Source organism: Mustelus asterias, chromosome 8, assembly GCF_964213995.1.
Source record: "Mustelus asterias chromosome 8, sMusAst1.hap1.1, whole genome shotgun sequence".
In the NCBI taxonomy this organism is placed as follows: Eukaryota; Metazoa; Chordata; class Chondrichthyes; order Carcharhiniformes; family Triakidae; genus Mustelus; species Mustelus asterias.
Window position 1 is genome coordinate 79,674,360 of NC_135808.1, and position 27,927 is coordinate 79,702,286.

The 27,927-nt window shown below is 41.5% G+C and overlaps 2 protein-coding genes across 6 annotated transcripts in view; both read left to right on the forward strand.

Annotated features, from left to right (window-relative positions):
- Positions 1 to 7,189, forward strand: part of npl (N-acetylneuraminate pyruvate lyase (dihydrodipicolinate synthase)) — a 49,371-nt gene extending 42,182 nt beyond the window's left edge. For all 5 annotated transcript variants that reach the window (XM_078218322.1, XM_078218320.1, XM_078218321.1 and 2 more), the window contains one exon: positions 2,124 to 7,189. In XM_078218322.1, the coding sequence (XP_078074448.1) occupies positions 2,124 to 2,269 (146 nt within the window). In that variant the 3' untranslated portion in view covers positions 2,270 to 7,189. The remainder of the gene's footprint in view (positions 1 to 2,123) is intronic.
- A 16,952-nt stretch (positions 7,190 to 24,141) lies between these two features.
- Positions 24,142 to 27,927, forward strand: part of dhx9 (DEAH (Asp-Glu-Ala-His) box helicase 9) — a 72,318-nt gene continuing 68,532 nt past the window's right edge. Inside the window, exon 1 of the mRNA XM_078218323.1 lies at positions 24,142 to 24,205. The gene's annotated coding sequence lies outside the window, so the exon portion shown is untranslated. The remainder of the gene's footprint in view (positions 24,206 to 27,927) is intronic.

The following is a 27,927-nucleotide window of genomic DNA, read 5'->3' on the forward strand; positions in this document are numbered from 1 at the left end:
AGGCAGCGGAAAGTGTAGACAGAGTCGATGAATGGGAGACTGGTTTGCATGATGGATTGGGCTACATTCACGATATGGGTTGCAAAGAGCTGTAGTCGAGATAGCTGTGGGAGTCAGTTTGCTTGTAATGGATACTGGTGGACATTCTTATCACCAGAAATGTAGAGAGTCAAGGAAGGGAATAGAAATGTCAGGGATGGACCATGTGAAGGTGAGTTGGAGTGGAAATTGATAAATTTTTCCAAGTCCAGATGGGAGCATGAAGCGGTACCAAAATAGTAGTTGGTGTACCTTGTGGAAGGGGGCCAGAGTAGGACTGGAACAAGGAATGTTTCACATACCCCATAAAGGGACAGGCATAATGAAGACCCATGCAGTTACCCATGGCCACACCTTTTATTTGGAGGAAGTGAGACAAGTTAAAGGAGAAATTGTTGAGTGAGAGAACAATTTCGGCCGGACAGGGGAGAGTGATAGTGGATGGGGATTGTTCAGGCCCCGGTTCGAGAAAGAAGCGAAGAGCTCGGGCCACCCTGGTGGAGAATAGAGGTGTAGAGGGATTGGAATCCAGCATCTGCAGTATTTTGCTTTTGTCTGAGGGATTTTAGGGGTTTGGGTTCACAGGATTTAAAGTCGCACCTTTAGTTGATAAAGTCATAAACAAAACACAATTCTATGTTTCACCACAAGGTATAGTCTAAATGAAGAAGTACTGATAAGATTATATAAAACATTCAGTTAGAATTGTGTGCACTATTGAACAGTATATTGTTGAGAATTGGAGAGGATACAATGAACTTTCACTAGAATTCTGCATTGTGAGGAAATAGAAACGAGATGAAAGACTTGGAAAAAGTGGTTCTTTTTTCATTAGAACAGTACAAATTAGGAGACAAAACATTTGAAGTCCAAAGTTATGAAATAGAACTGGATAACTTGAGTAGAGATTGTTTGCAGTTGCTGAGGGGTATAGGCCACAGACAAAAGATCAAATGGAAGAGAATTAGAACCGAGGGCGGGGAAACTTTATTTCAAGAGTTAAGAGGCTGTGAAATTCTCAGATGAACAGCATCACATCCCTGATCAAAACTTTTGACAGGCAGCTTGCAAAATCCTGCGTACCTGGAAGATATTTCTTCAGTCAAAGTTTATATTTTACACAGTTTATGAACATTCAAAAGCTGTGAACTCAATCATTCCTGGTTATGATGATTCACATGTAATTTTCTCTTTCTATTCTAAGTCGGGTGTAAATGTTGGAATTTCTGGAATAGCAGCTTTTGTTAACATGCTGTCATTTGTGAAATATTCATTTTTTTTTTAAGCCAGTAGTTTGATTATATGTTATACTGGCAATGAAGCCATTTTTGCATGAACAATAAAATTCTGTTCTATTCCATTCATGTGCATACACTGTTTTGAGAGATTGATCACGTCTTAAATAGATCAAATACCACAGGTTAGTCAGATGTTAATTGTTGAGTTAAATTTCTAGAAATGCTAAACGAATCTTTTTGGGGACAGTAGAATTTAAGTTTTAAATTGAATTTCGGCATTTGAGTCAGAACTGTTTTCTTGTTGGAGGTTTTTGTGATTTTAATTTTCAGGCTTGAGGTTCACTTTCTAATTAGGTCTTGGTCACTTGTAGGCTGCAGTGCATTGAAGTATGTGCTCCTAACTGGTCTATCTACTTGTTAATACAAAAACATGACTTGATACAATTGCTCTCTCTCAAGCACTTTTTCAAACCTTGATTTATAATATAAATAGAAAATTATGGAATAGCTCAACATAACTGTAGGGATCCAGAAGAGAAAGGTGGGCTGAGCATTCCTTGGATGACCCTTCAACCAAATTGAGGAAATCGCAGTTCATATTTAAATCTTTTCTCCCGATTCTATTTTAGAACTGAACTGATCTGCACTTTTGTCTGACTCTTTATTCCTTTATTTACAATGGGCTATTTAGTGATTCGACAGTCCCAACCTGGAACCTTGATAGTTGGTAACGTAGGTCAGAGATAGTGTTATACTATTATATTATAAAACGTATCCAAGTTTGAATCAGTTTGTAAAATAATTCTTACATTTTTCAAGTCTTATGTTTGGTAATTCTTTCCACAGGTTTTGGAGTGGCTGAAAACAAGGTAACAATGATGCTTGTATCAGGAATTCCACTTGGACCCCCTCGCCTACCATTATTAGAATGCAGTGAAGAGAAGCGAGCAAAAATATTGGCCAAACTGAAAATCCTGGGAATATTGACATGAGCACTCCTTGTAACAATGGATGAAATTTAAGCTTTGGATACTCCTCCTATTATGGTGTATTATTATCATTCAGTTTTTCTTTGCTATTGTCAGTTGGATACAGGATAGACCAAGGAAGACTCTCAGAATCACAGAATTGTTACAGCATGGAAGGAGGCCATTCAACCTGTCGTGTGCATCAAATGAGCAATGCACCTGTTGCAATTCCCCTGGTTTCTCCCTGTAATCCTGCAATTCTTCCTTTTCAGATAATTCAATTCTTGAATGCCTTGATTAAACCTGCCTTCCTAAACTCTCAAGCAGTGCATTCCAGATCTTAACCACTCACTGTATAAAGAAGGATTTCCTCATTTTCCATTGCTTCTTTCGCCAGTTGCCTTAAATCTGTGCCCTTTCATTTTTGATTCTTCCAGCAGTTGGAACAGTTTTTCCCTGTCTACTCTGTCCAAATCCCTTACAATCCCTCATAATTTTGAACATCTCTAACAAGTGTCCTCTTGAGCTTCTCTTCTCCGAGGAAGACAGTTCCAACTTCTCTAATCTATATGCAACAGAACTTCCTCATCCCTGGAACCATTCTCATGAATCTTTTCTGCACTCTCAAATGCCTTCATACCTTTTGTAAAGCAAGGCACTTGGAATTGGACAAAATAGTCCAGTTGAGGCCAAACCAGTGTTTTAAACCAGTTTAACATGACCTCCTTGATCTTGTACTTTATGCCCCTATTAATGATGCCAAGGATACCATCTGCTTCATAAACCATGCTTGCAACCTGTCCTTCAACGTTCATTAATTTCAGCGTACATACACACAGGACCCTCTGCTCCTCATTTGGAATTGTACCCTTTATTTTATATTGTCTTGGTGTTCCTCCTATCAAAATGGATCACTTCACATTTCTCTGCATTGAATTTCATCCACATCTTGTTCGTCCATTCAAACTTGTCTATATCCTTTTGAAGTTCTACACTATCTCCTCACAGTTCATAATACTTCCAAGTTTTGTCTCATCCAATTAGTGTCCTGTACACCAAGGCCTAGGCCATTAATACTGTAGGAGCGTTTTTCAGAGACTATGTATTATGCTGGCTTTCACTTAATTATTTGAGATTTGGGGCAGTTCCAAATCACTCTGAAATTACATCATTCTCAGTATTGCAATTGTACAATTTTCAAAAGCCATTTTCCCATCCCTTGCTCACCCCAGCTGGGTATGAGCCAATAAATATTGGTATAGATTATTTACCTTGGCCAATAACACTTGTTCCTGGACAGCATGGGACTGCGTGATCAGCTCGTGGGCTTCAAGAGTCTTCCTCACCGTCTCCTGATGCTTACCAGACAGTTCTTATCTGGTGTAATGTATATCCTATTCATTAGAACTGTCTGGGACCTCTGGTGTGCCCTTGGTTAGTGAATATCCTATTCATTAGGACAGTCTAGAGATACTGATAAGAGTTGCTCTTCCCTTTGCTTAGTAGCTGCATTGTTCCAAGGAATGTGGTTCTTTTTACTTGACTGTCCCATCATGCCTTAGAACATTGTGCTATTGACCAGGATATATACTTTTAATATAGAATGTTTTTAAAAAATGCATGTCAAAATTCTCTAACCGTGGTTATATGTGCCCCTATGCAAGCAGTATATTTTTAGGCACTTTGTAACTTCTCTATACTCTCTTCACTCTGATTTAATCTACCCTGATCAGTTAGGCTTTTAATCCCAAATTATTCTAAATTTTGTCTTACAAATATATATCAAGAAAAGCAAGAGTCCTGACACTGACCCATGGGGAACTCCAAACCTTCCTCCAGTCCGAAAAACATCCATTAACTACTATTCTGTTTTCCTATCACTCAGCCTATTCCATATCCCTCTTGTTACTGTCCCTCTTATTCCATGAGCTATAACTTTGCTCACAAGTCTATTGTCTGGCATTATACCAAGTGCCTTTTGGATGTCCATGTAGAGCACAAGAATGACATTACCCTCCTCATTCCTCCGTTACTACTTCAAAAAATGATTTGTCCTTAAACCCTCAAGTAACAATTAAACTTAGTCCTGAATCATTGTTTCTAGAAGCTTCCCCACCATAGAAGTTAAACTGACTGGCCTATATAGTTGCTGGGCTTATCTTTACAATATAGTTTTAAAAAAAACACTTGCAGTTCTTCAGTCCTCCAGCACTAACCCCGAGTCTAAGGACGACTGGAAAATTATTCCTGTTCCGCTGCATTTTCTATTCTCCATTCCGTCGGTTTCCTTGGATACACCGAATCAGTTTTATCAGGTTTGTCTACAGACAGCCTATCAAATACCTCTGTCAATTTTAAACCCTTCAAGTGTCTGAATTACCTCTTTCACCATCACCCCAGCAGCATCCTCTTCCTTGGCAAAATAGATGAAAAGTCTTCCTCAACTATGTCCCCTTCCTCCATGAATAAATCCCCTTTTTGGTCCCTGATTGGTCCCACTCCTCCTTTTACCACCCTTTTACTTTGGCTGCTAACATAAATGAGAATCCCAATCTCTCTTCCTTCTCTTAGCTTCTCTTATTTGCTTTATCTCTTCCTCTCTGAACCTTCTGCATTCAGCCAGATACCTAGTTGGATTATCCATCTGACGTGTCAGAAGCACACTTTGTCGTCTTCATCGTAATTTCTATCTCTTTTGTCTATCTCGAGGGATTTGTTTGCCCTACGTTTCCCCTTTGTCAGAATATACCTTGACTGTACCTGAACTACTTTAATGGTGACCCATTGTTCCGTTACTGCCTTGCCTGTTAACTTTTGATTCTAATTTACCTGGCCCACGTCCATTCTCTGCACATTGTTTGCTTTCCCCAGTTAATTATACTGGACTGTTCTTTTCCATAGCCACCTAAAGCTTGTGATAGAATGATTAATGAGATCTAAATGTTTGCATACTAACCATTGAACCACTTCATTCCCAAGAACCATGTTGACCAGTGCTTCCTTTCTTGTTGGACTGGACACATACTGCTGCAGAAAGTTTCCCTGAACACACTCACTCCAGGAGCCCATGCCCCTCTGCCTTTTGCACAACTACTATCCTAGTCATCTTCCGATAAATATTGTCCCATTATAACTATACAATTCATGCATCTCTATAATCTCCTTGTGAATTGGCCCCTCTGCATCTTTTTGCACTATTTGATGGCCTATGAACAATACCAAGCAATGTTCCTTAACCCTAGCCAAATAGATTCTGCCCTTGACTCCTCTGGAAAACCCTCACTCTCCAACACTGCAATGATAATCAATAATCACTCTTCCCTCTGTTCTTCCATTTATACCTTTCCTGAGCATCTTGTATCCAAGAATATTTAGTTCCCAGACCTTTCCTTGAGGCTAAGTTTCTGTTGTAGCGACAACATTGTATTTCCACATGGTAACCTGAACCTGTAACTAACCATTTAACTTGCTACACTTGGTACATGCACAGTAACCTTGCTATAGATTTGTTTGTATCATAGAATCCCTACAATGCAGAAGGCGGCCATTTGGCCCATCAAGTGCACTGACTCTCCAAATGAGCATTTTACCCGTTTCCCACACAGTCACCCAAGACTGGAATCAAACCCAGATCCTTTATGCTGCGAGACAGCAGTGCTAACTACTGTGCCATCCTCCACTTTCTCCCTTACCCTGAACTCACCTAATAACTTATCTATGTTCTGTGCACTTTGGCATTCCTCTCTGATGTTGCCTCCTGGCTCCCACACCTAGCCAATTTTAAACACTCCCCACTGCAATCGGAGTAGTTCATTCATTTTATTTGTTACAATATATTAAAACTATTGCACTTTATATTGTTTGACATGCTTTAAAGGGCTGCAATGTGTTTTTATAACCAGTGTTGTCTTTAAGTTGCGCAGGTGGGTTGCCAAACAGCGATATGAAATTTGTTACACGGGGAACAAACAGGCCACACACACTGTGCACCTGTACAGCCACCCATTTAAAGAGACCACACACTGCAACAAAATAGACTGCGCAACGAAGAAAAAATAAAGGGAACATTGGTTATGCATCTTATTGTGGAAGTGTGACGACTGAAGAATCATTCCAGTTTTCTACTCTTGTAACCTTAGTTTATCCTCAGTTAAACTGAGGATAAAGTTTTCCCTATCTTGGCAGATTTAGGTAGCGCACTAACTTAGTTGAGTAACACAAACAGTTTACTGAAAAAGAGTCAAATTCAATTCGAAACATGAACTCTGTTTCTCTCTCCTTCAATGCTCCAGTCATGCTGATGATTTTCAGCACTTAAAGGCAGGGGATTAAATTTGGAATCTTCAATCTATTTATTATCGATTAAATAAGGTCTTATGAGGAAAGGTTGAGGGAGCTAGGGCTGTTCTCTCTGGAGCGGAGGAGGTTGAGGGGAGACTTAATAGAGGTTTATAAAATGATGAAGGGGATAGATAGAGTGAACGTTCAAAGACTATTTCCTCGGGTGGATGGAGCTATTACAAGGGGGCATAACTATAGGGTTCATGGTGGGAGATATAGGAAGGATGTCTGAGGTAGGTTCTTTACGCAGAGAGTTGTTGGGGTGTAGAATGGACTGCCTGCAGTGATAGTGGAGTCAGACACTTTAGGAACATTTAAGCGGTTATTGGATAGGCACATGGAGCACACCAGGATGATAGGGAGTGGGATAGCTTGATCTTGGTTTCAGATAAAGCTCGGCACAACATCGTGGGCCGAAGGGCCTGTTCTGTGCTGTACTGTTCTATGTTCTATGTTACTGAGGTGTCTTGGGAAACACTATGAAATTCATTTGAATGTCCATTTTCTAAAACTTGAGTGTTGTGCATATAAAATATGGTGCTTTCTTTATATCGATGGAATTGTAAACTGAAAGAATTAAAACTTGACTTCCAATTTCCTACCCTCCTGATTCACCCTCGTGCATTTATTCTTTTATTGCATTTTTGGACTATGTGACAAATTTCACAGTCTTGTATGTTTTTATCCATGCTTTTTGTTACTGGGCTGTCAAAATGTTTTGTTTGTTGCAGTTAAAACTACCGTTCCCCTCAAGTAGCGAGACAAAGTCACCGGAGTGGATTCAAGATGATTTATTGACTTGACAGATCTTTAAGATCTGTCAAGAGTACAGAATTCAGAAATACACAAGCAGTTATAGTTTCAAATTTGATTACAAGTCATTGGCAAATATCAATCAAGGTATGAGTTGCCTCTATTCACTCTGTTATTGATTAAGGTTACATCATTCAGATATTAAAACCAATCACGACCTCACAATTGCTTAATTATAATATCCAATCAGTGTGAGGTTTAATTACATCAATAGGCTTTTCCAATTGACTGGTTTAAAGGCCTTTCCCAGCATAAGTCATGAACAATCCCACACTATGGTATCTTTCTCCCTTTCTTATCTGAAGGTCTGACGTCTGGAACTAGCTGCTTACTATTCTGATATACATGTTTCTGCAGTTAAACTTTGTCTCGGCTTTTGTCTCTTCTAACCCTTTCACTGGACTTAGTTATTAATATTGCCACTATTCTCCATAATTAGTATCGGTATTATTCCCCCTCACTTTCCCTAGTTATTGGTTAAGTTTAGTTTCCTCCTCCTCACCAGCTTTCCATTAACTGATAAATAATAAAGCTATTGGGAGTTTTTCTTGTCTGTTGTAAGCGGGTGACCTATAATCTCAGGATGAAACTGAGCTGATTGCTTTTATGAGACTGATTTTCTATTAATACTGATCATTCCAGATGGTTTGAAGTCAAACTTTTTGCCAACAATTTATGCCAAGATAACATAAATGAGCATAATATAACATTTTGGGTACCAAATTTATTTTCTCTGAAGGCAATACAATTCAATTGATCATCCTAACCACCAACACACTATCTAGTGAAAAATCACCATTTACTTCAATGTGTAGATGTAGCTAACCAAAAATTTTCAAACTAGTTTGATTTAAATTTTAAGTTTAAGGCCAAAACAATCAGGGTTTCATTTTGTCATGTTGATTATTGATGCAAATATTAAAGTAATTGCTTTCACATTGTAGAATTTTATGCGCTACAATTGAAATACAAAATGAAAGGCTGTAGTTCCCAGTATGCTAAGAAGATGGGATAATTTCCCATTGCTGTTGTCAAAAAATCATTCATCAGCTGAGCAAAGACTTCCACAAATGTGTAATGTGTTCCTAACAACAGAATTAAAGCAAAAGTTAATTTTCGGTTTTAAAAATCACAGTATACTCTGTGCTAATTTATAGGGTGTTCCATGATCATCAAATTATATTGGGGAAATAGCTACAAGTGAACCATAAAATTATGGAAAAAATTTAATTTGGGGGCAAAATGGTATTTTGTAAACAGCACTTCAGTCGATTCAATTCAAATTATTTGCAACCTGACTATTAGCATTATATTCCTTCTGGATTGCATATATATAGCATAGTGTGTCCAATGTGCATTTGATCTGTGCTCTGTGACACTGAGGGATATCGCATCTTAAGGCCTCACCCCATCGTAGGGAGAAAAATAATTGGCTGAAATAAGCACTTCGTTATGTTAAGTTCTTAGTCAAAAATTGAAAAGCAACAAGTTACCAAGAGGGCCAAACAAAACAGCCTTTTTTTTTTGTTCAAATCTGTTAAATGTATGGAGGAACAACTACACAACCAATTAGCTACACTTCTTTTTTAACTTCTGTTTTCCTTCTCCATATGCATTGCTGTATATAATTTTTTTAAATGCTTTTGTGGAATGTGGGCATCATTTGCTAGGCCAGTGTTTGAAGCCTATTGTAAATTACCCTTGAGGAGGTGGTGGTGATGAGCTGCCTTCTTGAACTGCTGCAGGTGTAGCTACAACTACAATGCTGTTTGGAAAGGAGTTCCAAAATTATGGCTCAATGATAGTGAAGGAACAGCGATATCTTTCCAAATCAGGATTGTGAATGGCTTGGAGAGAAGCTTCTAAATGGTGGTTCCCATGTGTCTGCTGATATTTTAGATGGTAGCAGTGTGAAGTTTAGGAAACATTGGTGAGTTCCCGCAGTGTCATTTATAGATGGTTCACTGTGCGTTGGTGGTGGAGGGAGTGAATGTTTGTGGAAGGGATACCAATCAAGCGAACAGCTTTGTCCTGGGTGGTCTTGAGCTTGAGTGTTCTTGGAGCTGCACCCATCCAGATATGTGGACAGTATTCCCTTATACTCCTGACTTGTGCCTTGTCAATGGTGGACAGACTTTGGAGAGTTAGGATGCAAGTCACTCACCACAGGATTCCTAGTCTCTGACCGGCTCTTGTTGCCACAGTATTTCTTTGCTGAGTCCAGTTCACTCTCTGGTCAATGGTGACCCCCAGGATCTGGATAATGGGGCTTCAGCGGGAATAATGCCCTTGAATGTGCGATGGTTATATTCTTGTTATGGTCATTGTCTGGCACTCAAGTGGCATATATGCTAATTCCCACTTGTCAGCTTGAGCCTGGATATTGTCCAGGTCAACTGCATTTGGGTATGGACTGCTTTGTTGTCTGAGTCGTCGCGAATGGTTTTGAACATTGAGCAGTCATCAGCAAACATCCCCCACTTCTGACCTTATGATGGAAGGAAGGTCATTGATGAAGCAGCTGAAGATGGGCGAACCTAGGACACTACCCTGAGGAACTACTGCAGTGATGTCCTGAAACTGCAATAATTGATGAACAACCACAGCAATCCCTCTTTGTGCTAGGTATGAGTTTTCTCCTTGATTTTCATTGATTTCAGTTTTGCGAGGACTTTTTGACACCACAATTGGTCCAATGAAGCCTTGATTTCAAGGGCAGTCACTCTCCTCCCATCTTTGGAGTTCAGCTCTTTTGCCCATGTTTGGATCAAGGCTATAATGCAGTCGAGAGTTGATTAGCCCTGCCAGAGCCCAAACTGAACACTAAGTTATTGCTAAGTAAGTACTGCTTGATAGTACAGACGACACCTTTTATCATTTGCTGATGATCTAGAGTAGACTGATGAGATAATGATAAGTGGCTGGGTTGGATTTTTCCTGCTTTATGTGCACAGGGCATACCTGGGCAATTTTCCATATTGTATACCAGATTTGTAGCTAGAAATTGTTGTAACTAGAAATAATATTTCAAACTTAGAGATGCTGCAAATCAAAAAAATTATACATTCCTGGGAATTGTTTTTAATAAAAGTACTGCTGATAAATTTAGAATCTCAGCATTTTTTTAAAAACCATGTCTCCAAAGCCTTAGAAAAACATTCAATTATCAAGTAAAAATTTTGGTTTACAAGAAATCCCTGGCTTATTTTATAAAGCAATAATCAAGTGATTTTATTTGTTTTTGACAACAGGAATGTGAGGACATGTCCCTTTGCCTCCAATTATTTTTAAAATGATGGTCTGCCTCAATAGCCACGTGGGAAAATATTCCATGGTGTAATGTACCATGTCAGATATTGTCCACTTGTGATATCATAGAATCCCTACAGTGCAGAAGGAGATGATGTGGCCCACGAGCAACAATCCCACCCAGGCCCTCTTCCTATAACACCAAATATTTACCCTGCTAATCTCCCTGACACTATGGACAATTTAGCATAGCCAAACAACCTAATCTGCACCTCTTTGGACTATGGGAGGAAACCCACGCAGACACAGGGATAATGTGCAAACTCCACACAGGCAGTTACCCAAGACTCAATGTCACTTCTTCAAAGAAATTATGGTGTATAAAGCAAGATCAGGCATGATGGAATATTTGAGCTATAGCAATCACACCATAATAAGGTTCCAGAAAATGACTGAGAAGGACACAAGTAAGACAAAAATAATAACCTGGCAAATAAAAGCTGATTTGAAGATGATGAGAATGGAATAAACAAAATCAAATTAGCCAGTGCTGACACACGATGATTCAATAGGTAAGGGCAACACTGAAATTTAAAAAAGAATATACACTTGAGTACATAGACAGTAAAGAAGAGGATGACGGAAGGCAATACACAAAGGTTAAGAAAGAAGTTCTAAAAATTGGAAAGCAAAGAGAAAATGAAAAGTTAAACCAAAAGGGATATAAAAAGAAATGAGGTTTGGCAGACCCACAAATAAAAATCAGAACATGGATTGGGCTACTCAGGTTTGCATGATGATCTTGCTGGTGTGAAATAGCTGAATTGGAATTTACCAGGGAGATGAACAGGTGGACTTTAGAAGAAATCAAAAAAGATATAAAGGCATTTAAAATAGAAAAGGGGAGATTGTTGATAAACTAAACTGAATATAAAATCCTTGGTTATAGAGGCACTGGAAATGATGCAAAAACATTTACTGAATGATGCCACAACTGAGCAGCTATCAGAAAGATTGAATTGGCTGGGCTCTTTTTTTGCGATAGAAAAGAGAGGAAGGCATAGCCTGATAGAGGTCTTTAAGATTATGGAAGTATTTGGTGGGGCAGCTGTGGAGAGGATGTATCTAATTGTGACAATCATGCCACAGCTGAGCATTTTTACCGATCAGCAGACACCTACATATGTGGCATTTGTGCCAGACTTTGATGACCTGTTTGTACCGTAAGTACTATGTAACCCTACATGTGAAAATATTTATTCCAATTTCTTAATTATTTGAAACAATCTTGTTAATGTCTGTTTGTCACACAATCCCAAGTTATGAATGGAAGTGTACTAAGTTAGACGTAATTCAGTGGTCAGTCCACTCATTCACTCCTCTAACAATCACAGATAATACTGGAAACACTTCGCATCTGGAAAGAGAACCCGATGATTTAATATTTAAGATAAGGGGAATCAAACGCACTCCGCAGCAAAAATAAAGATTAAAGAGATAAGAGGAGACACAATGTCAGGGCAGATGATAGATACAGAGCATGTATTCAGCCCCTCTGATTTGTATCTATTCAGCTGTTCTTCCTTGGCTGTTGCTGGTTTATCTCACTCACTTGTGATGAAAGATTACGCTCTGAAAAGGACATGTTTGCCCCTACTGTTGATTGATAATCTCAGTGTTTCCAGCATTTTCTCCTTTTAAAGCTCACTATTCCATCATCCTGGACTGCAAAGATAACCCCCGGCTTCTTCTGCATACAGTCTTAACCACACCTCTCCTGTCAGTTCCACCTTCACCTCCAACAACATGTGAGGGGCTCATAGATTTCTTTATCACTAAGATTGAGGTCATCCAATCAGTTACCTCTGCAGCTACATTCGCTGAGCCATCAGTCTCTTAAGGTCTCTTAGCCCTAACCCTGAGCTTGCACATTTTTCAAGTTCATGTCCTTTTGGAGCTCATGTTGTCCATGAGACCCAACTGCTTTTTCTTTGTCACACTTCCTGCTAAATTGCTAACCACCTAGTTATTTTTTTTTTAGTTTATTTATTAGTCACAAGTAAGGCTTACATTAAAACTGCAATGAAGTTACTGTGAAATTCCCCTCGTCACCACAGTCCTGTTTGGGTCAATGTACCTAACCAGCATGTCTTTCAGAATGTGGGAGGAAACAGAAGCACCCAGAGGAAACCCACACATCTTTGGGGAGAACGTGTAAACTCCACACACAGTGACCCAAGCTGGGAATCGAATCCGGGTCCCTGGCACTGAAGCAGCAGTGCTAACCATTGTGCAACCGTGGCGCCTAACATCCCTTCCTTGCTCCCATGTCAACTGACATTATTAATCATCATCTGTCCTCAGGTTCTGTTATCTGCTCTTCTAAATCTACCACTATCACCCTTCTCATTAAACATCCTTCTTCTCATTAAACATCGTTAACACAGTTTCCTTGCAAATGACCATAGCGATCTTCAACTTTCCTTCTTCCCCACAGTCTGTGAACGTGTTGCCACTTCCCAACTCCCTGCCCATCTTTCCTGCAACTCCATGTTTGAATCACCCCAATCAGGTTTCCATCCCTACTACAGTTCTGAAACAGCTCTAATCAAAGTCACAAATGACATTCGATGTGTGACAAAGGAAAACTATCTCTCACCCGTCACAACCTGCCCACAGCCTTTGAGATACTTAACAAGAAAACAGAAATAGGAGAGGATTGGGCCATATGGTCTGTCTAGCCTGTCCTACTATTCAATGCAATCATGGTTGATCTTGGGGTCAATTCCACTTACCCACCCACTCCACATATCCCTTGATTCCCTGGGAGCCTTAAATGTATTCAGTAATGGAGAATCTTCAAATCTCTGAGGTAGAGAATACCAAAGATTGGCAATCATAGAATCTCTGCAGTGTAAAAAGAGGCCATTCAGTTCATCGAGTCTGCACTGACTGTCCAACAGAGCATCTTACCCAGGCCCACCCCCTGCCCTATCCCTACACATTTATCCCTGCTAATCCCCCTAACCTACACATCTTAGGACTGTGGGAGGAAACTGGAGCACCTGGAAGAAACCCACATAGATGGGGGGAATGCGCACCTCCACACAGTCACCCAAGGCTGGAATCGAACCTGGGTCCTTGGTGCTGTGAGGCAGCAGTGCTAACCCCTGTGTCACCATGCCACCAAACCCTTTGAAGTAGTTTCATTGTGGTGCTAAAAAATTGGCATCATATTCTGAGGCCGGCCCTGTGTTTTAGATTTCCCGGCCAATGGAAACAACCTCTGTGATTATCCCATCAAGCCCCTTCAAATTCTAATTGGGCCATAACTTCCGTCCCGAATCCCAACTTAGAGTCATAGAGATTTACAACATGGAAACAGGCCCTTTGGCCCAACTTGTCCATGCTGCCCTTTTTTAAAAAAAAACCCCAAAGCTAATCCCAATTGCCTGCATTTGACCCATATCCCTCTATACCCTTCATACCAATGTAACTATCTAAATGCTTTTTAAAAGACAAAATGTACCCACCTCTACTACTACCTCTGGCAGCTTGTTCCATACACTCAACACCCTCTGTGTGAAAGAATTGCCCCTCTGGACACTTGTATCTCTCCCCTCTCACCTTAAACCTATGCCCTCTAGTTTTAGACTCCCCTACCTTTGGGAAAAGATATTGACTATCTAACTGATCTGTGCCCCTCATTATTTTATAGACCTCTATAAGATCACCCTTCAGCCTTCATACGCTCCAGAGAAAAAAGTCCCAGTCTATCCAGCCTCTCCTTATAATTCAATCCATCAAGTCCCGGTAGCATCCTAGTAAATCTTTTCTGCACTCTTTTCTAGTTTAATAATATCCTTTCTATAATAGGGTGACCAGACTTGCACACAGTATTCCAAGTGTGGCCTTACCAATATCTTGTACAACTTCAACAAGACATTCCAACTCCTGTATTCAATGTTCTGACCGATGAAACCAAGCATGCCGAATGTCGTCTTCACCACTCTGTCCACCTGTGACTCCACTTTCAAGGAGCTATGAACATGTACCCCTAGATCTTTGTTCTGTAACTCTCCCCAACGCCCTACTATTAACTGAGTAAGTCCTGCCCTGGTTCAATCTACCAAAATGCATCACCTCGTATTTGTCTAAATTAAACTCCATCTGCCATTCGTCAGTCCACTGGCCCAGTTGATCAAGATCCCGTTGCAATTGGAGATAGCTTTCTTCACTATCCACTATGCCACCAATCTTAGTGTCATCTGCACACTTACTAACCATGCCTCCTATATTCTCATCCAAATCATTAATATAAATGACAAATAACAGTGGACCCAGCACTGATCCCTGAGGCACACCGCTGGTCATAGGCCTCCAATTTGAAAAACAACTCTCTACAACCACCTTCTGGCTTCTGTCAAGAATCCAATTTTGTATCCATTTAGATACCTCACCCTAGATCCCGTGAGATTTAACCTTGTGCAACAACTTACCATGCGGTACCTTGTCAAAGGCCTTGCTATAAAGTCCATGTAGACAACATCAACTACACTGCCCTCATCTACCTTCTTGGTTACCCCTTCAAAAAACTCAATTAAATTTGTGAGACATGATTTTCCACTCTCAAAGCCATGCTGACTGTCCCTAATCAGTCCTTGTGTCTCTAAATGCCTGTAGATCCTGTCTCTCAAAATACCTTCCAACAATTTACCCACCACAGATGTGAGGCTCACTGGCCTGTAGTTCCCAGGCTTTTCCCTGCAGCCCTTTTTAAACAAAGGCACAACATTTGCCACTCTCCAATCTTCAGGCACCTCACCCGTGTCTATCGATGATTCAAATATCTCGGCTAGGGGTCCTGCAATTTCCTTCCCAGCATCCCACAATGTCCTGGGATACACTTCATCAGGTCCTGGGGATTTATCTACCTTGATGCTTTAAGACTTCCAGCACCACCTTCTCTGTAATATGTACACTCCTCAAGACACCATTATTTATTTCCCCAAGTTCCCTAATATCCATGCTTTTCTCAACAGTAAATACTGATGAGAAATATTCATTTAGGATCTCACCCAACTCTTGAGGATCCACACATAGATGACCTTGTTGATCCTTAAGAGGCCCTACTCTCTCCCTTGTTACTCTTTTGCCCTTTATGTATTTGCAGAAGCTCTTTGGATTCTCCTTTGCCTTATCTGCCAAAACAATCTCGTGTCCCCTTTTTGCCCTCCTGATTTCTCTCTTAACTCTACTCCTACACCCACTATACTCTTCAAGGGATTCACTTGATCCCAGCTGCCTATGCATGTCATGTGCCTCTTTCTTCTTCTTGACCAGGGCCTCAATATCCTGAGTCATCCAGGGTTCCCTACTTCTGCCAGCCTTGCCCTTCACTCTAGGAGGAATGTGTTTACCCTGAACCCTGGTTAACACACTTTTGAAAGCGTGCCACTTACCAGATGTCCCTTTGCCTTCCCTCAGACTCCCCCAATTAACTTTTGAAAGTTCCTGCCTGATACCATCAAAATTGGCCTTGCCTCAATTTAGAATTTTAACTTTTGGGCCAGACCTATCATTCTCCATAGCTATCTTGAAACCAATAGAATTATGGTCACTGGTCCCAAAGTGATCCCTCACTAACACTTCTGTCACGTGCCCTTCCTTATTTCCCAAGAGGAGGTCATGTTTTGCCCCCTCTCTAGTCGGGCCATCCACATACTGAATGAGAAATTCCTCCTGAATACACTCAACAAATTTCTGTCCCAGTCAATGTTGGGAAAGTTAAAATCTCCGACTATTACCACCCTATTTTTCTTGGAGCTATCTGTAATCTCCTTACATATTTGCTCCTCAATTTCCCGCCAACTATTTGGGGGCCTATAGTACAACCCTATCAAAGTGATTTCCCTCTTCTTATTTCTCAGTTCTATCCATATAGACTCAGTGGCCGAACCCTCGGATATATCCCCTCAGTACGGCCGTGATGCTTTCCCTGATCAAAAGTGCAACTCCCCCTCCTCTCTTACCTCCTGTTCTATCTTTCCTATAGCATCTGTACCCTGGAACATTGAGCTGCCAGTCCTGTCCCTCCCTTAGTCATGTTTCGGTAATTGCTATAATATCCCAGTCCCACATACCCATCCATGCCCTGAGTTCATCTGCCTTGCTCGTCAGGCCTCTTGCATTGAAATAAATGCAGTTTAATCTGGACTACCCTTGTTCTCTGTCCTGCTTTTGCCTGATCTGTCTGGTACTAGGATTACTGACGCTGCCTTTAACTACTTAATGTGCTCTCTTTAACTTCTGTGCTGTCCTCACACTTCTCTTTTGTCTCCCTACTGCTTTGGATCCCACCCCCCTGCCAAACTAGTTTAAACCCTCCCGAATGGCTCTAGCAAATCTCTCCACCAAGATGTTAGTCCCCCTCCAGTCCAGATGCAACCTACCCCTCTTGAACAGGTCAGCCCTTCCCCAGAAAAGATCCCAATGATCCAAAAATCTAAATCCCTGCCCCCTGCACCAGCTCTCAAGCCAGGCATTCATCTGCCTAATCCTCCTATTCATAGTCTCACTAGCACGTGGCAGCGGTAGTAGTCCTGAAATTACTACCTTCGAGGTCCTGCACTTTAGCCTTCTGCCTAACTCTCTACATTCACATTTCAGGACCTCATCCCTTTTCCTACCTATGTACGGGGATTGTGCACTGCACATGCACTTCAGGACAATACGGAAGTCCCAACGCAAGATATGCGCATTGAAAGCATGCCAAGTTGAAACTTCTGGTAGAGCAATAAGGATTGAAGCGCTGAAGTCCCTCTTAGAAAAGTGTTGACTTTGCTTACTTGCCCTGATGATAGGTGAGTACGGTTATTTATTTGCACACTTTTGTTCTGCTCCAGCTGCAGCCAGTAGAGGGAGCAGACATTCTTTGAGTGGGTTAACCTTTTTTGTAAATGTGTTTAAAAGATATTTAAAATATATGTAATGTACAGAAAGTGAAAGATTTTTAAATTTTTTCACAACTTTGCTGCGACATACTGTTAATTCCATTCCTATATAACTGAGTGGGTTTAAAGTCTGTAATAAGTTTCATCTCAAGTTCATTTGGATTTTGCTATGTATTTTAATCAGTGTTGTTTATCACAATTTTAAGAGTCTCCCTGATGCAATGTTGTTCCTTCGAAGCCGCTTAAGACATAGGGTGAAATGATCTCTACATTTTCAGTGGGAGGCATGTGATTTGGCTATTTCAAATGCTTTAGGAAAGTGCATTCCTTAAGACGACATATACAAGCCTCCTGTAAGCTGATATGAACTATCTCTCTGATAGGTATTGCAAAGTTCAGTGCAGATTGGGGTGATGCTCCACCACTACTGGCACATCACACTTTTGGTTTGGCTTCTTAAAATTGCTGAAGTTCTTTTGAGGCTTTGACATAGGTTCAGAGATCATGAGAGAAGAGACAGGCTACTTGTAAAAAGTACAATTAATATGTCCAAACGCTCCCCTCCCCTCCCCCTCACTCCTCCTCCTCATCCTCATTCTTCCCTCCCTTTCTTCCTTGTTTACAGAGACAACAGAACCGTTCTTTTAAAATAAAAATAAATTATTGATCATTGTGTTAAAGAGAAAACAGTTCATTGTAAGAAAATTGGAAAAGATGAAGCAATTTAACAAAATGTCACGGCGTAGCTGCTAAAGTAAAATCAAAAGAGAAAATGCTGGAAAATCTCAGCAGGTCTGGCAACATCTGTAAGGAGAAAAAAGAGCTGATGTTTTGTGTCCAGATGGCCTTTTGTCAAAGCTCTTTTGGTTTCAGATTCTAGCATCCGCAGTAATTAATGCTAAAGTAAAATGTTTAGTTAAATGTTAACATGGTATCAAAGTTTTGTATTTATAGCATTATCTTTGTTAATATTTTCCATTAAACCTTACAAAATTCTGCAAATGCTTTATTGAAACATCAAAACATACAAACACTTACACACGCCATGTGTAAAGTTATATAATAATGTAATGCAGATTTAAATAGTAGCTTCACAGATTTAAAACAAATAAAACCTATGTTCATTTATACATATTAAAAGTACTCATCTTCAATCATAAAAATAAAAATTACACTTTAAATGAACAAATAATAGGATTAACTGCTTAAATGAAATAGCAAAAGAAAGGGAAAAATTCAACATACCTTTATAATAGCAGGGAATCCTTTTGATCTCTCTGCCCTCACTGTAAACTGCTGTTTCAAAGCTTGACCAAGCTGGCCCCGTCACAAGGGGGCAAAGCTTGAATCCTTCTGCGCCATGCTGACACCTGTGGAGATTGTCCCACTGAATGCTGCTGCTCCCATCGAGAGTAAGATCGCAATGTTTGCAGGTAAAAGTGCACAAAAATTCTCCTCTATTTGGTGGCCCATGGCTTTCCGCGGCTAGGTGGAAGTTATGGGCCATTTATGTTTTAATGTGATCGCCTCTCATTCTTTTAAACTTCAGAACATATAGAGCCCAATTTATTCACCCCCTCATGCTAGGAACCAATTTGGTGAACCATCCAATGTTTGGAAAGTTGTCAGATGCCTAATTGAGGTGTTGTTCCTCAAGTTTGATAGGGAACACTGCAGGAGGCCAAGGACTGAGATAAGCATGAGAGCAAAGTGGAGAATTAATCAGTACCTTGGGATCATTCTTGTGCAGAACAAAGGTGTTCTGCAAAACAGTTACCTATCTGTATTTGGTCTCATTATAATATGACAGATGTTTTTTTTAATAAAAAAAGATATTTCTAATTTTTCTGGCTGGATTTTAAAAAAATAAGATGTAATCCTATTAAGACAATGGAGGTCAGCCAGAATATACAATTTGCATTCCATCTGAGCAGCATGAAAAGAGAAAAGACACCCAAACCCTCTGAGGAGCTCGAAAAACCCCAGCTCCTTTTGATTTTCACATTATTGTAAGTTCTTGATACTATATAAACGCAGAGCCATAATCAGCATTTAAAGTCTCCTTATACATTAAGTTTTATTGCTTTCTTTTCACACAAGATAGCAGTCCATATATCCAATTGTGCTATAGGTATCAGTATTGTATGTCCTGTAGAATTTATTAAAACGGAGGCTTATCAATGTGTTTTTCTTGAGAGAACTGCTTTGCCTTATGTTTTTATTATATCTGTCAGTGCTTGGTATGAGTCAATTAAAATGCAGAATAGCTTTACAAAAATTACAAAGTTATAGAAATTACAAAGTCTATACAAGGTGCATATGAAACAAGTGCTTGAAAGTGATTGATGTGCTAAATATAACATGACACATTCAACTAATACATATTTCTAAGTAATGAAAATTAAAAGAACAATAGAGTTACAAAAACTAATTACAGAACTTGATTCTAAACTTACAAAATCAATGATGGTTCCATACTGTGAAAAAAATTGACTTTTTAAAATAATGTTTTTACTGAAAATTTTCAACTTTATGTTCCATACGGTACAGAACAAATTCCCAGGATTCAGTACAGTGCAGAATGATCATCATTTCACATACATACATTGAACAGGAATTTTGTGTCGGTCTTCACAGTGGAAGACACAAATAACGTGCCAAAAATTGATGACAAGGAGGCTATGGCAGGTGAGGACCCAGAAACTATCATTATCACAAAAGAGGTAGTGTTGGGCAAGCTAATGGGGCTAAAGGTAGACAAGTCTCCTGGCTCTGATGGAAAGCATCCCAGGGTACTGAAAAAGATTTTGGAAGGTCTAAGACAGTTAGGAAATATACAGTAAATGGCAGAACCCTTATGAGTATTGATAGACAGAGAGATCTGGGTGTACAGGTACACAGGTCACTGAAAGTGGCAACGCAGGTGGAGAAGGTAGTCAAGAAGACATACGGCATGCTTGCCTTCATCGCCCGGGGCATTGAGTTTAAAAATTGGCAAGTCATGTTGCAGCTTTATAGGATCTTAGTTAGGCCGCGCTTGGAATATAGTATTCAATTCTGGTCTCCACACTACCAGAAGGATATGGAGGCTTTGGAGAGGGTACAGAAAAGATTTACCAGGATGTTGCCTGATATGGAGGGCATTAGCTATGAGGAGAGGTTGGAGAAACTTGGTTTGTTCTCACTGGAACGATGGAAATTGAGAGGCAACCTCATAGATAGAAGTCTACAAGATTATGAGGGGCATGGACAGAGTGGATAGTCAGAAGCTTTTTTCCAGGGTGGAAGAGTCAATTACTAAGGGGCATTAGTTTAAGGTGCGAGGGGCAAAGTTTAAAGGAGACGTACGAGGCAAGTTTTTTACATAGAGGGTGGTGGGTGCCTGGAACTCGCTGCCGGGGGAAGTAGTGGAAGTAGATACAACAGTGACTTTTAAGGGGCGTCTTGACAAATACATGAATAGGATGGGAATAGAGGAAATTGTTCCCAGAAGGGTGGGGGGTTTTAGTCCAGTCGGGCAGCATGGTCGGTGCAGGCTTGGAGGGCTGAAGGGCCTGTTCCTGTGCTGTAATTTTCTTTGTTCTTTGTTAAAAGAGATGGCGAGAGAAATAGCAAATGCACTAGTGGTAATTTACCAAAGTTCGCTGGACTCTGGGGTGGTTCCTGCAGATTGGGAAACAGCAAATTGACGCCACTGTTTAAAAAAGAAGGTAGACAAAAGATCGGTAACTATAGGCTGGTTAGCTTAACTTTTGTAGTTGGGAAAATGCTTGAATCTATCATCAAGGAAGAAATAGCGAGACATCTGGATATAAATTGTCCCATTGGGAAGCTGCAGCATGGGTTCATGAAGGGCAGGTCATGTTTGACTAATTTGGTGGAATTCTTTGAGAACATTATGTGCGCAGTGGGCAATGGGGAACCGGTGGATGCGGTGTATCTGGATTTCCAGAAGGCATTTGACAAGGTGCCGCACCAAAGGCTGCTGCATAAGATAAAGGTGCACGGTGTTACGAGTAATGTATTAGCATGGATAGAGGATTGGTTAACTAACAGAAAATAAAGAGTGGGGATAAATGTTTTTCTGGTTGGCGATCAGTGACTAGTGGTGTGCCTCAGGGATCAGTGTTGGGACCACAATTGTTTACGATTTACGTAGATGAATTGGAGTTGGGGACCAAGTGTAGTGTGTCAAAATTCGCAGATGACACTGAAATGAGTGGCAGAGCAAAGTGTGCAGAGGACGCTGAAAGTCTGCAAAGGGATATAGATAGTCTAAGTGAGTGGGCAAGGGTCTGGCAGATGGAATACAATGTTGGTAAATGTGAGATCATCCATTTTGATAGGAATAACAGCAAAATGGACTATTATTTAAAGGGCAAAAAATTGCAGCATGCTGCTGTGCAGAGGGACCTGGCTGTCCTTGTGCATTAATCACACAAAGTTGGTTTACAGGTGCAGCAGGTAATTAAGAAGGCAAATGGAATTTTGTCCTTCATTGCTAGAGGGAGGTTATGTTGCAGCTATATAAGGTGGTGGTGAGGCCTCACCTGGAGTACTGTGTATAGTTTTGGTTTTCTTACTTGAGAAAGGATATACTGGCACTGGAGGAGGTGCAGAAGAGACTCACTAGGATGACTCTGGAGTTGAGAAGGTTGGCTTATTAGGAGACTCTGATTAGACTGGGGCTATACTCATATGCATTCAAAAGAATGAGGGGAGATCTTGTAGAAACATATAAGATTATTATAAAGGGAATAGATAAGATAGAAGCAGGGACGTTGTTTCCACTGGCAGGTGAAACTAGAACTAGGAGGCATGGTCTCAAAATAAGGGGAAGCAGATTTAGGACTGAGTTCAGGAGGAACTTCTTCACACAAAGGCTTGTGAATGTGTGGAATTGCCTGCCCAGTGAAGCAGTTGAGGCTACTTCATTGAATGTTTTTAAGGTAAGGATAGATAAATGTTTTAACAGTGAAGGAATTAAGGATTATGGTGAGTGGGCGGGTAAGTGGAGCTGAGTCCACGAAAAGATCAGCCATGATCTTATTGAATGGCGGAGCAGGCTTGAGGGGCCAGATGGCCTACTCCTGCTCCTAGTTCTTATGTTCTTAGATGGAGAAGACCATCAAAGATCAATGCAAATAATTCAAAGAATCAGACATCACAATCGCTGCCATCATGGTCAGTGCCTCCTCCTGTGTCGATATTGAAAGAACAACAGAAAAAGAGTGTGGAGAGTCAGGACAACAGGTTAAGGCCACAAAATCATAGCATTATGGTACATACCCTTTTGCAGGGCAACAAAATAGAAACTCAAAACTCAAACCCATCACCCATGCTTGGGCATGCACTACCGCACACCTTCCCCACACTCCCACCAACCACAAGCGCCAAGGGCAAGGAAAATAAGTCCTTTTATTCTACCAACTGTGCTAGTGTACATGTGGGCCCAGGGAATGTGTGACATATAAATGGTAGTTGTGAATTACCTATTTGTTTTAAATTTGGGAAGTATTTTCATTGTGCAAGATTAATATTTTCAATTAATATTTTCAAGATTACATTGTGAGCAGTGAATAGTACGCTGAACTAAAAGTGGCTCCCGTAAATCACTTTCCCTTGAAAGGAGTGCTAGCGCCTTGGATGAAGAGATAGAAGGGCTGGTTTCGTATTGCCTGCGCTTGAGTGGGAAGGCGCAGTGGGAGGGGGTATTGGGAGTGATTGAGGAGTGGATCATGGTGTTGCAGGAGGTTGGTGGTGATGTAAAGTTGGCTGTGGGTTGGAGGCTGGTGATATGGTTCTGGGAGGAAAAGGAAGAGCAGAAGCGTGGGAAATAGATGGGGCACGGTGGAGGAAGAGTTACACCCACCTCACTGACCAAACTGTTTAACTAAAGCTTTCTGTGCTTTGATGTTTCATTGTGCTTCATGGATTTTTTTTTTTGGTCATATCCAATTCAATCCAATCCAAGTCCAATTCAAAGTCTCACCAAGTGAGACATTCCAGATCCAAGCTGACGAGACAGGCAAGCCTCTTCCTGTCTTAGGCTTGATCTACATGATCCAAGCTGTTTGGAGCAGACATTGCACCTCCTCCAGTGCTTGATCTCATTTGCATCTTAGCCAAAAGGCCTAAATGCCGTTTTTTAAAAATACTTCATATAAAGCCTCAGTGTAACCTCATTGACTTCTATCAAGTGCAGGACACCAATACTACACCTGATCTTAGTTAATGGATTGCCAGTCTTGCTGAGACAGGCGCTTTCTAAATGTAAGTTGTTGTTGGTGTAGGCTGATGTCATCAGGTATTATCCTGAGACAAACCAACTGGCTCCAAGAGAAGGGGGAGTTCTATCAACTTTAAATAATAAATTACACGGCATACAGCTCAGTGTTAGATAATCGCATTTTAGTTTTTAAGAATTATCTATATATATTCGCATTGTAATTATTTCCAGCACTTAGTCAATGTATATCTTTTAAAATACAAGGAAGGTTTTCGGATTAATTCCCCCGTTGCTGCGGAAACCGCTGATCCGGGGGTCCAGTCGCCATTTTGATGTCCTGGGTCGGAGACCCGAGGATCAGAACCGCGGATCGGGGTGAGAGACCGAGACCGGGCCGGGGACGGGGAGAGACCGAGAGCCTGGTCAAGCCGGGGACGGGGAGAGAGAGAGACCGGGAGAGGACTGGGGAGGGGGAGCGGAGGATGGGGAGGGGAAAGAGAGACCGCGGCGGGGGCGGGAGGATGGTGAGGGGGGAGGGGAAGGAGAGACCGCGGCGGGGGCGGGAGGATGGATTTGGGTGGCGAGCATGCAGCATCAGGGGGTGAGGGGAGAATGCCTGGGGGAAGATTGGCTGCGTAGGGAGTGATCAGATGGCTGGTGCATGTCAGGGAGCAGGAGTGGGGGCGTGGTGCCAGGATTGGGCATAGGAGCTACATGCAAGGGAGCAGAGTGGGTTGGAGGATTGGGGAGGGGGTGGTGGTGTCGGGGAGCAGAAGTGTGAGTTCGGGGGGTGGGTAGGGGAGAGGGATGGTAGTTGGAGATGGGGCTGCCTTTGATGAAGGTGAATGAAGAGAAGTTGAGAATGGGGTTGCCCCGCTGATGTGAAGCTGATGACTGCCGATGGCCACCTCCCCCTGCTAATGTGGTGCTGTTGGCCCAGGGGCTTTGGGGCATGGGGTGGTGGAGGAACTGTGAGAATGGACAGGGGTCTGAGTGAGAGTGTCTGAGGTTGTGTGGCCACATTGCTTGGAGCTTTTGATTGTGGGGATGCGGATTGTAATCAACGGCAGGTTTTGTGATGTTTTCAGAGAACTGTTACCTTTCCAGAACTAGCTATATAAAGTAGAAGTTTGAGATTTGGACCTTAATGGAAGCTTTATGTTCGTACGGTTGCACCACCCTGTTAAATTTCGCTCTCTCTTGTGATGTGTGTCTTAAATCTTGTTTGAAAAAAAGTTGTCTTATTAATTGATATGACCGTATTAATAATTAAAACTGCCTTTGCAAGCTGGTCACACCTATTCCTGCTCTTGGTGTCGCTACAACAACCCCACTGTTGGAATTATATTGTGCCTGCTTCATCTGAGCACTTGGCCTTGACTCTCAGTGTGAAATACAAAGAACAAAGAGAAGTACAGCACAGGAACAGGCCCTTCAGCCCTCCAAGCCTGTGCCAATCATGATGTCCTAATGAAACAAAAAAAAACTTTCTGCCTTACTCGGTTCGTATCCCTCTATTTCCTCCGTGTTCATATACCCATCTCGATGTCTCTTAAATGTTGTAATGTGCCTGCTTCCACCATCTCCTTTGGCAGCGCATTCCAGGCACCCACCACTCTCTGTGAAAAATATCCTCCGCATATCTCCCTTAAACTTTCTCCCCTCACCTTAAACCTGTGCCCCCTTGTAGGGGAAAATGCCCCTTGACTATCTACCCTGTCTATGCCTTATAATTTTCTAGACATCTATCAGGTCTCCCCTCAGCCTCCATCTTTCCAGTGAATACAATCCTCCTCAACCTCTCCTCATAGTCAACACCCTCGAGACCAGGCAACATTCTGGAGAACCTTCCTTGCACACTCTCCAAAGCTTCCACGTCCTTCTGGTAGTGTGGTGACCAGAACAGCACGCAATATTCCAAATGCAGCCTAACCAAGATTTTATATAGCTGCAACATGATCTGCCAGGTCTTGTAATCAGTCTGCCGGTCGATGAAGACATGTTTGTCATATGCCTTCTTAATTACCTTGGTCACCTGTGTTCCTACTTTAGGGAACAGTGGACCTGCATGCCCAGATCCCTCTGTAAATGTTCCTCAGGGTTCAGCCACTTACAGTATAGTTCACAGCTAAATTTGATCCTCCAAAATGTGTCACCTCGCATTTGTCCAGATTAAACTCAATCTGTCATTTCTGTGCCCAAGTCTCCAATCTTATCTATATCCTATGCAATAGAAAATTGATTGGCAGCTTTACAGAGAAGCTTGTAGATTAGCTGGTTACATTTTTTACTTGCAACATAGTGTTCATGTGTTCAGTTGTTGCAAATATGGCATGCATTTTTTAACTTGTGAAATTAGAAGGATTTGTTACATTTGGGATATTGATATTAGGTTGTACATCCAGATGCAATGGGTTCTGTGCCCATTGTAAACTGTTTCAACTGGACAGCAACTTTCTTGCAGTTTAAATTTATTTTTATCGTGATAAAAGATTGAGATATTGCACGGCATAGCTGTAAGGGAGAACTACCATCTTTGTAACTGGAAAGGGCAAGTTGACAAGGCTGTTAAAAAAGGACACGGGATCCTTGGTTGGAAGGTTGTGTCCAGTGGGGTCCTGCAGGGGTCACTTGGGACCGTTGCTGTTTGTGTTTTATATCAATGATTTACACTTGAATGTAAGAGGGTTGATCAGTAAGTTCGTGGATGATATGAAAATTGGTAGGGTAGTAAATAGTGAGGAGGATAGCATTAGATTATAAAGTTTTTAAAGTTTATTTATCAGTGTCACAAGTAGGCTTACACTAACATTGCAATGAAGTTACTGTGAAAATTCTCTTGTCGCCACACACTCCGACGCCTGTTGGGGTACACTGAGGGAGAATTTAGCATGCACCTAACCAGTACGTCTTTCGGACCATGGGGGGAAACCGGAGGAAATTCACGCAGACACGGGGAGAACATGCAGACTCCGCACAGGCGGTTACCCAAGCCCAGAATTGAACCTGGGACCCTAGCGCCGTTAGACAGCAATACTAACCACTGTGCCAGCATGCTGCCTTTCAGGAGGATTAGATGGACTAGATTAGATGATCTGTGGCAGATGGATAAGTGTGAGGTGATGCATTTGGGCAGGATAAACAAGACAAGGGAATACATGATGAATGTCAGGACTCGGAAGCACTGAGGATCAGAGTGACCTTGGTGTCCATGTACATTGGTCCCATAAGGTAGTACAGGTGGATAAAGTGGTTGAGAAGGCATATGGTATTCTTGCCTTTAGTTGCCAAGGCATAGAGTTTAAGATGTGGAGATGCCGGCGTTGAACTGGGGTAAGCACAGTAAGAAGTCTCACAACACCAGGTTAAAGTCCAACAGGTTTATTTGGTAGCAAATACCATAAGCTTTCGGAGCACTGTTCCTTCGTCAGATGGAGTGGATATCTGCTCTCAAACAATGCACAGACACACAAATCAAGTTACAGAATACTAATTAGAATGCGAATCTCTTCAGCCAGCCAGGTCTTAAAGGTACAGACAATGTGGGTGGAGAGAACATTAAACACAGGTTAAAGAAATGTGTATTGTCTCCAGACAGAACAGCTAGTGAGATTCTACAAGCCCAGGAGGCAAGCTGTGGGGGTTACTGATAATGTGACATAAATCCAACATCCCGGTTTAGGCCGTCCTCATGTGTGCGGAACTTGGCTATCAGTTTCTGCTCAGCAACTCTGCGCTGTCGTGTGTCATGAAGGCCGCCTTGGAGAACGCTTACCTGAAGATCCAAGGCTGAATGCCCTTGACTGCTGAAGTGCTCCCCCACAGGAAGAGAACAGTCTTGCCTGGTGATTGTCGAGCGGTGTTCATTCATCCGTTGTCGTAGCTACAAACACAGTAAGAAGTTTAACAACACCAGGTTAAAGTCCAACAGGTTTATTTGGTAGCAAAAGCCACACAAGCTTTCGAGGCTCTGAGCCCCTTCTTCAGGTGAGTGACATACAAAGGGGCTCAGAGCCTCGAAAGCTTGTGTGGCTTTTGCTACCAAATAAACCTGTTGGACTTTAACCTGGTGTTGTTAAACTTCTTACTGTGTTTAC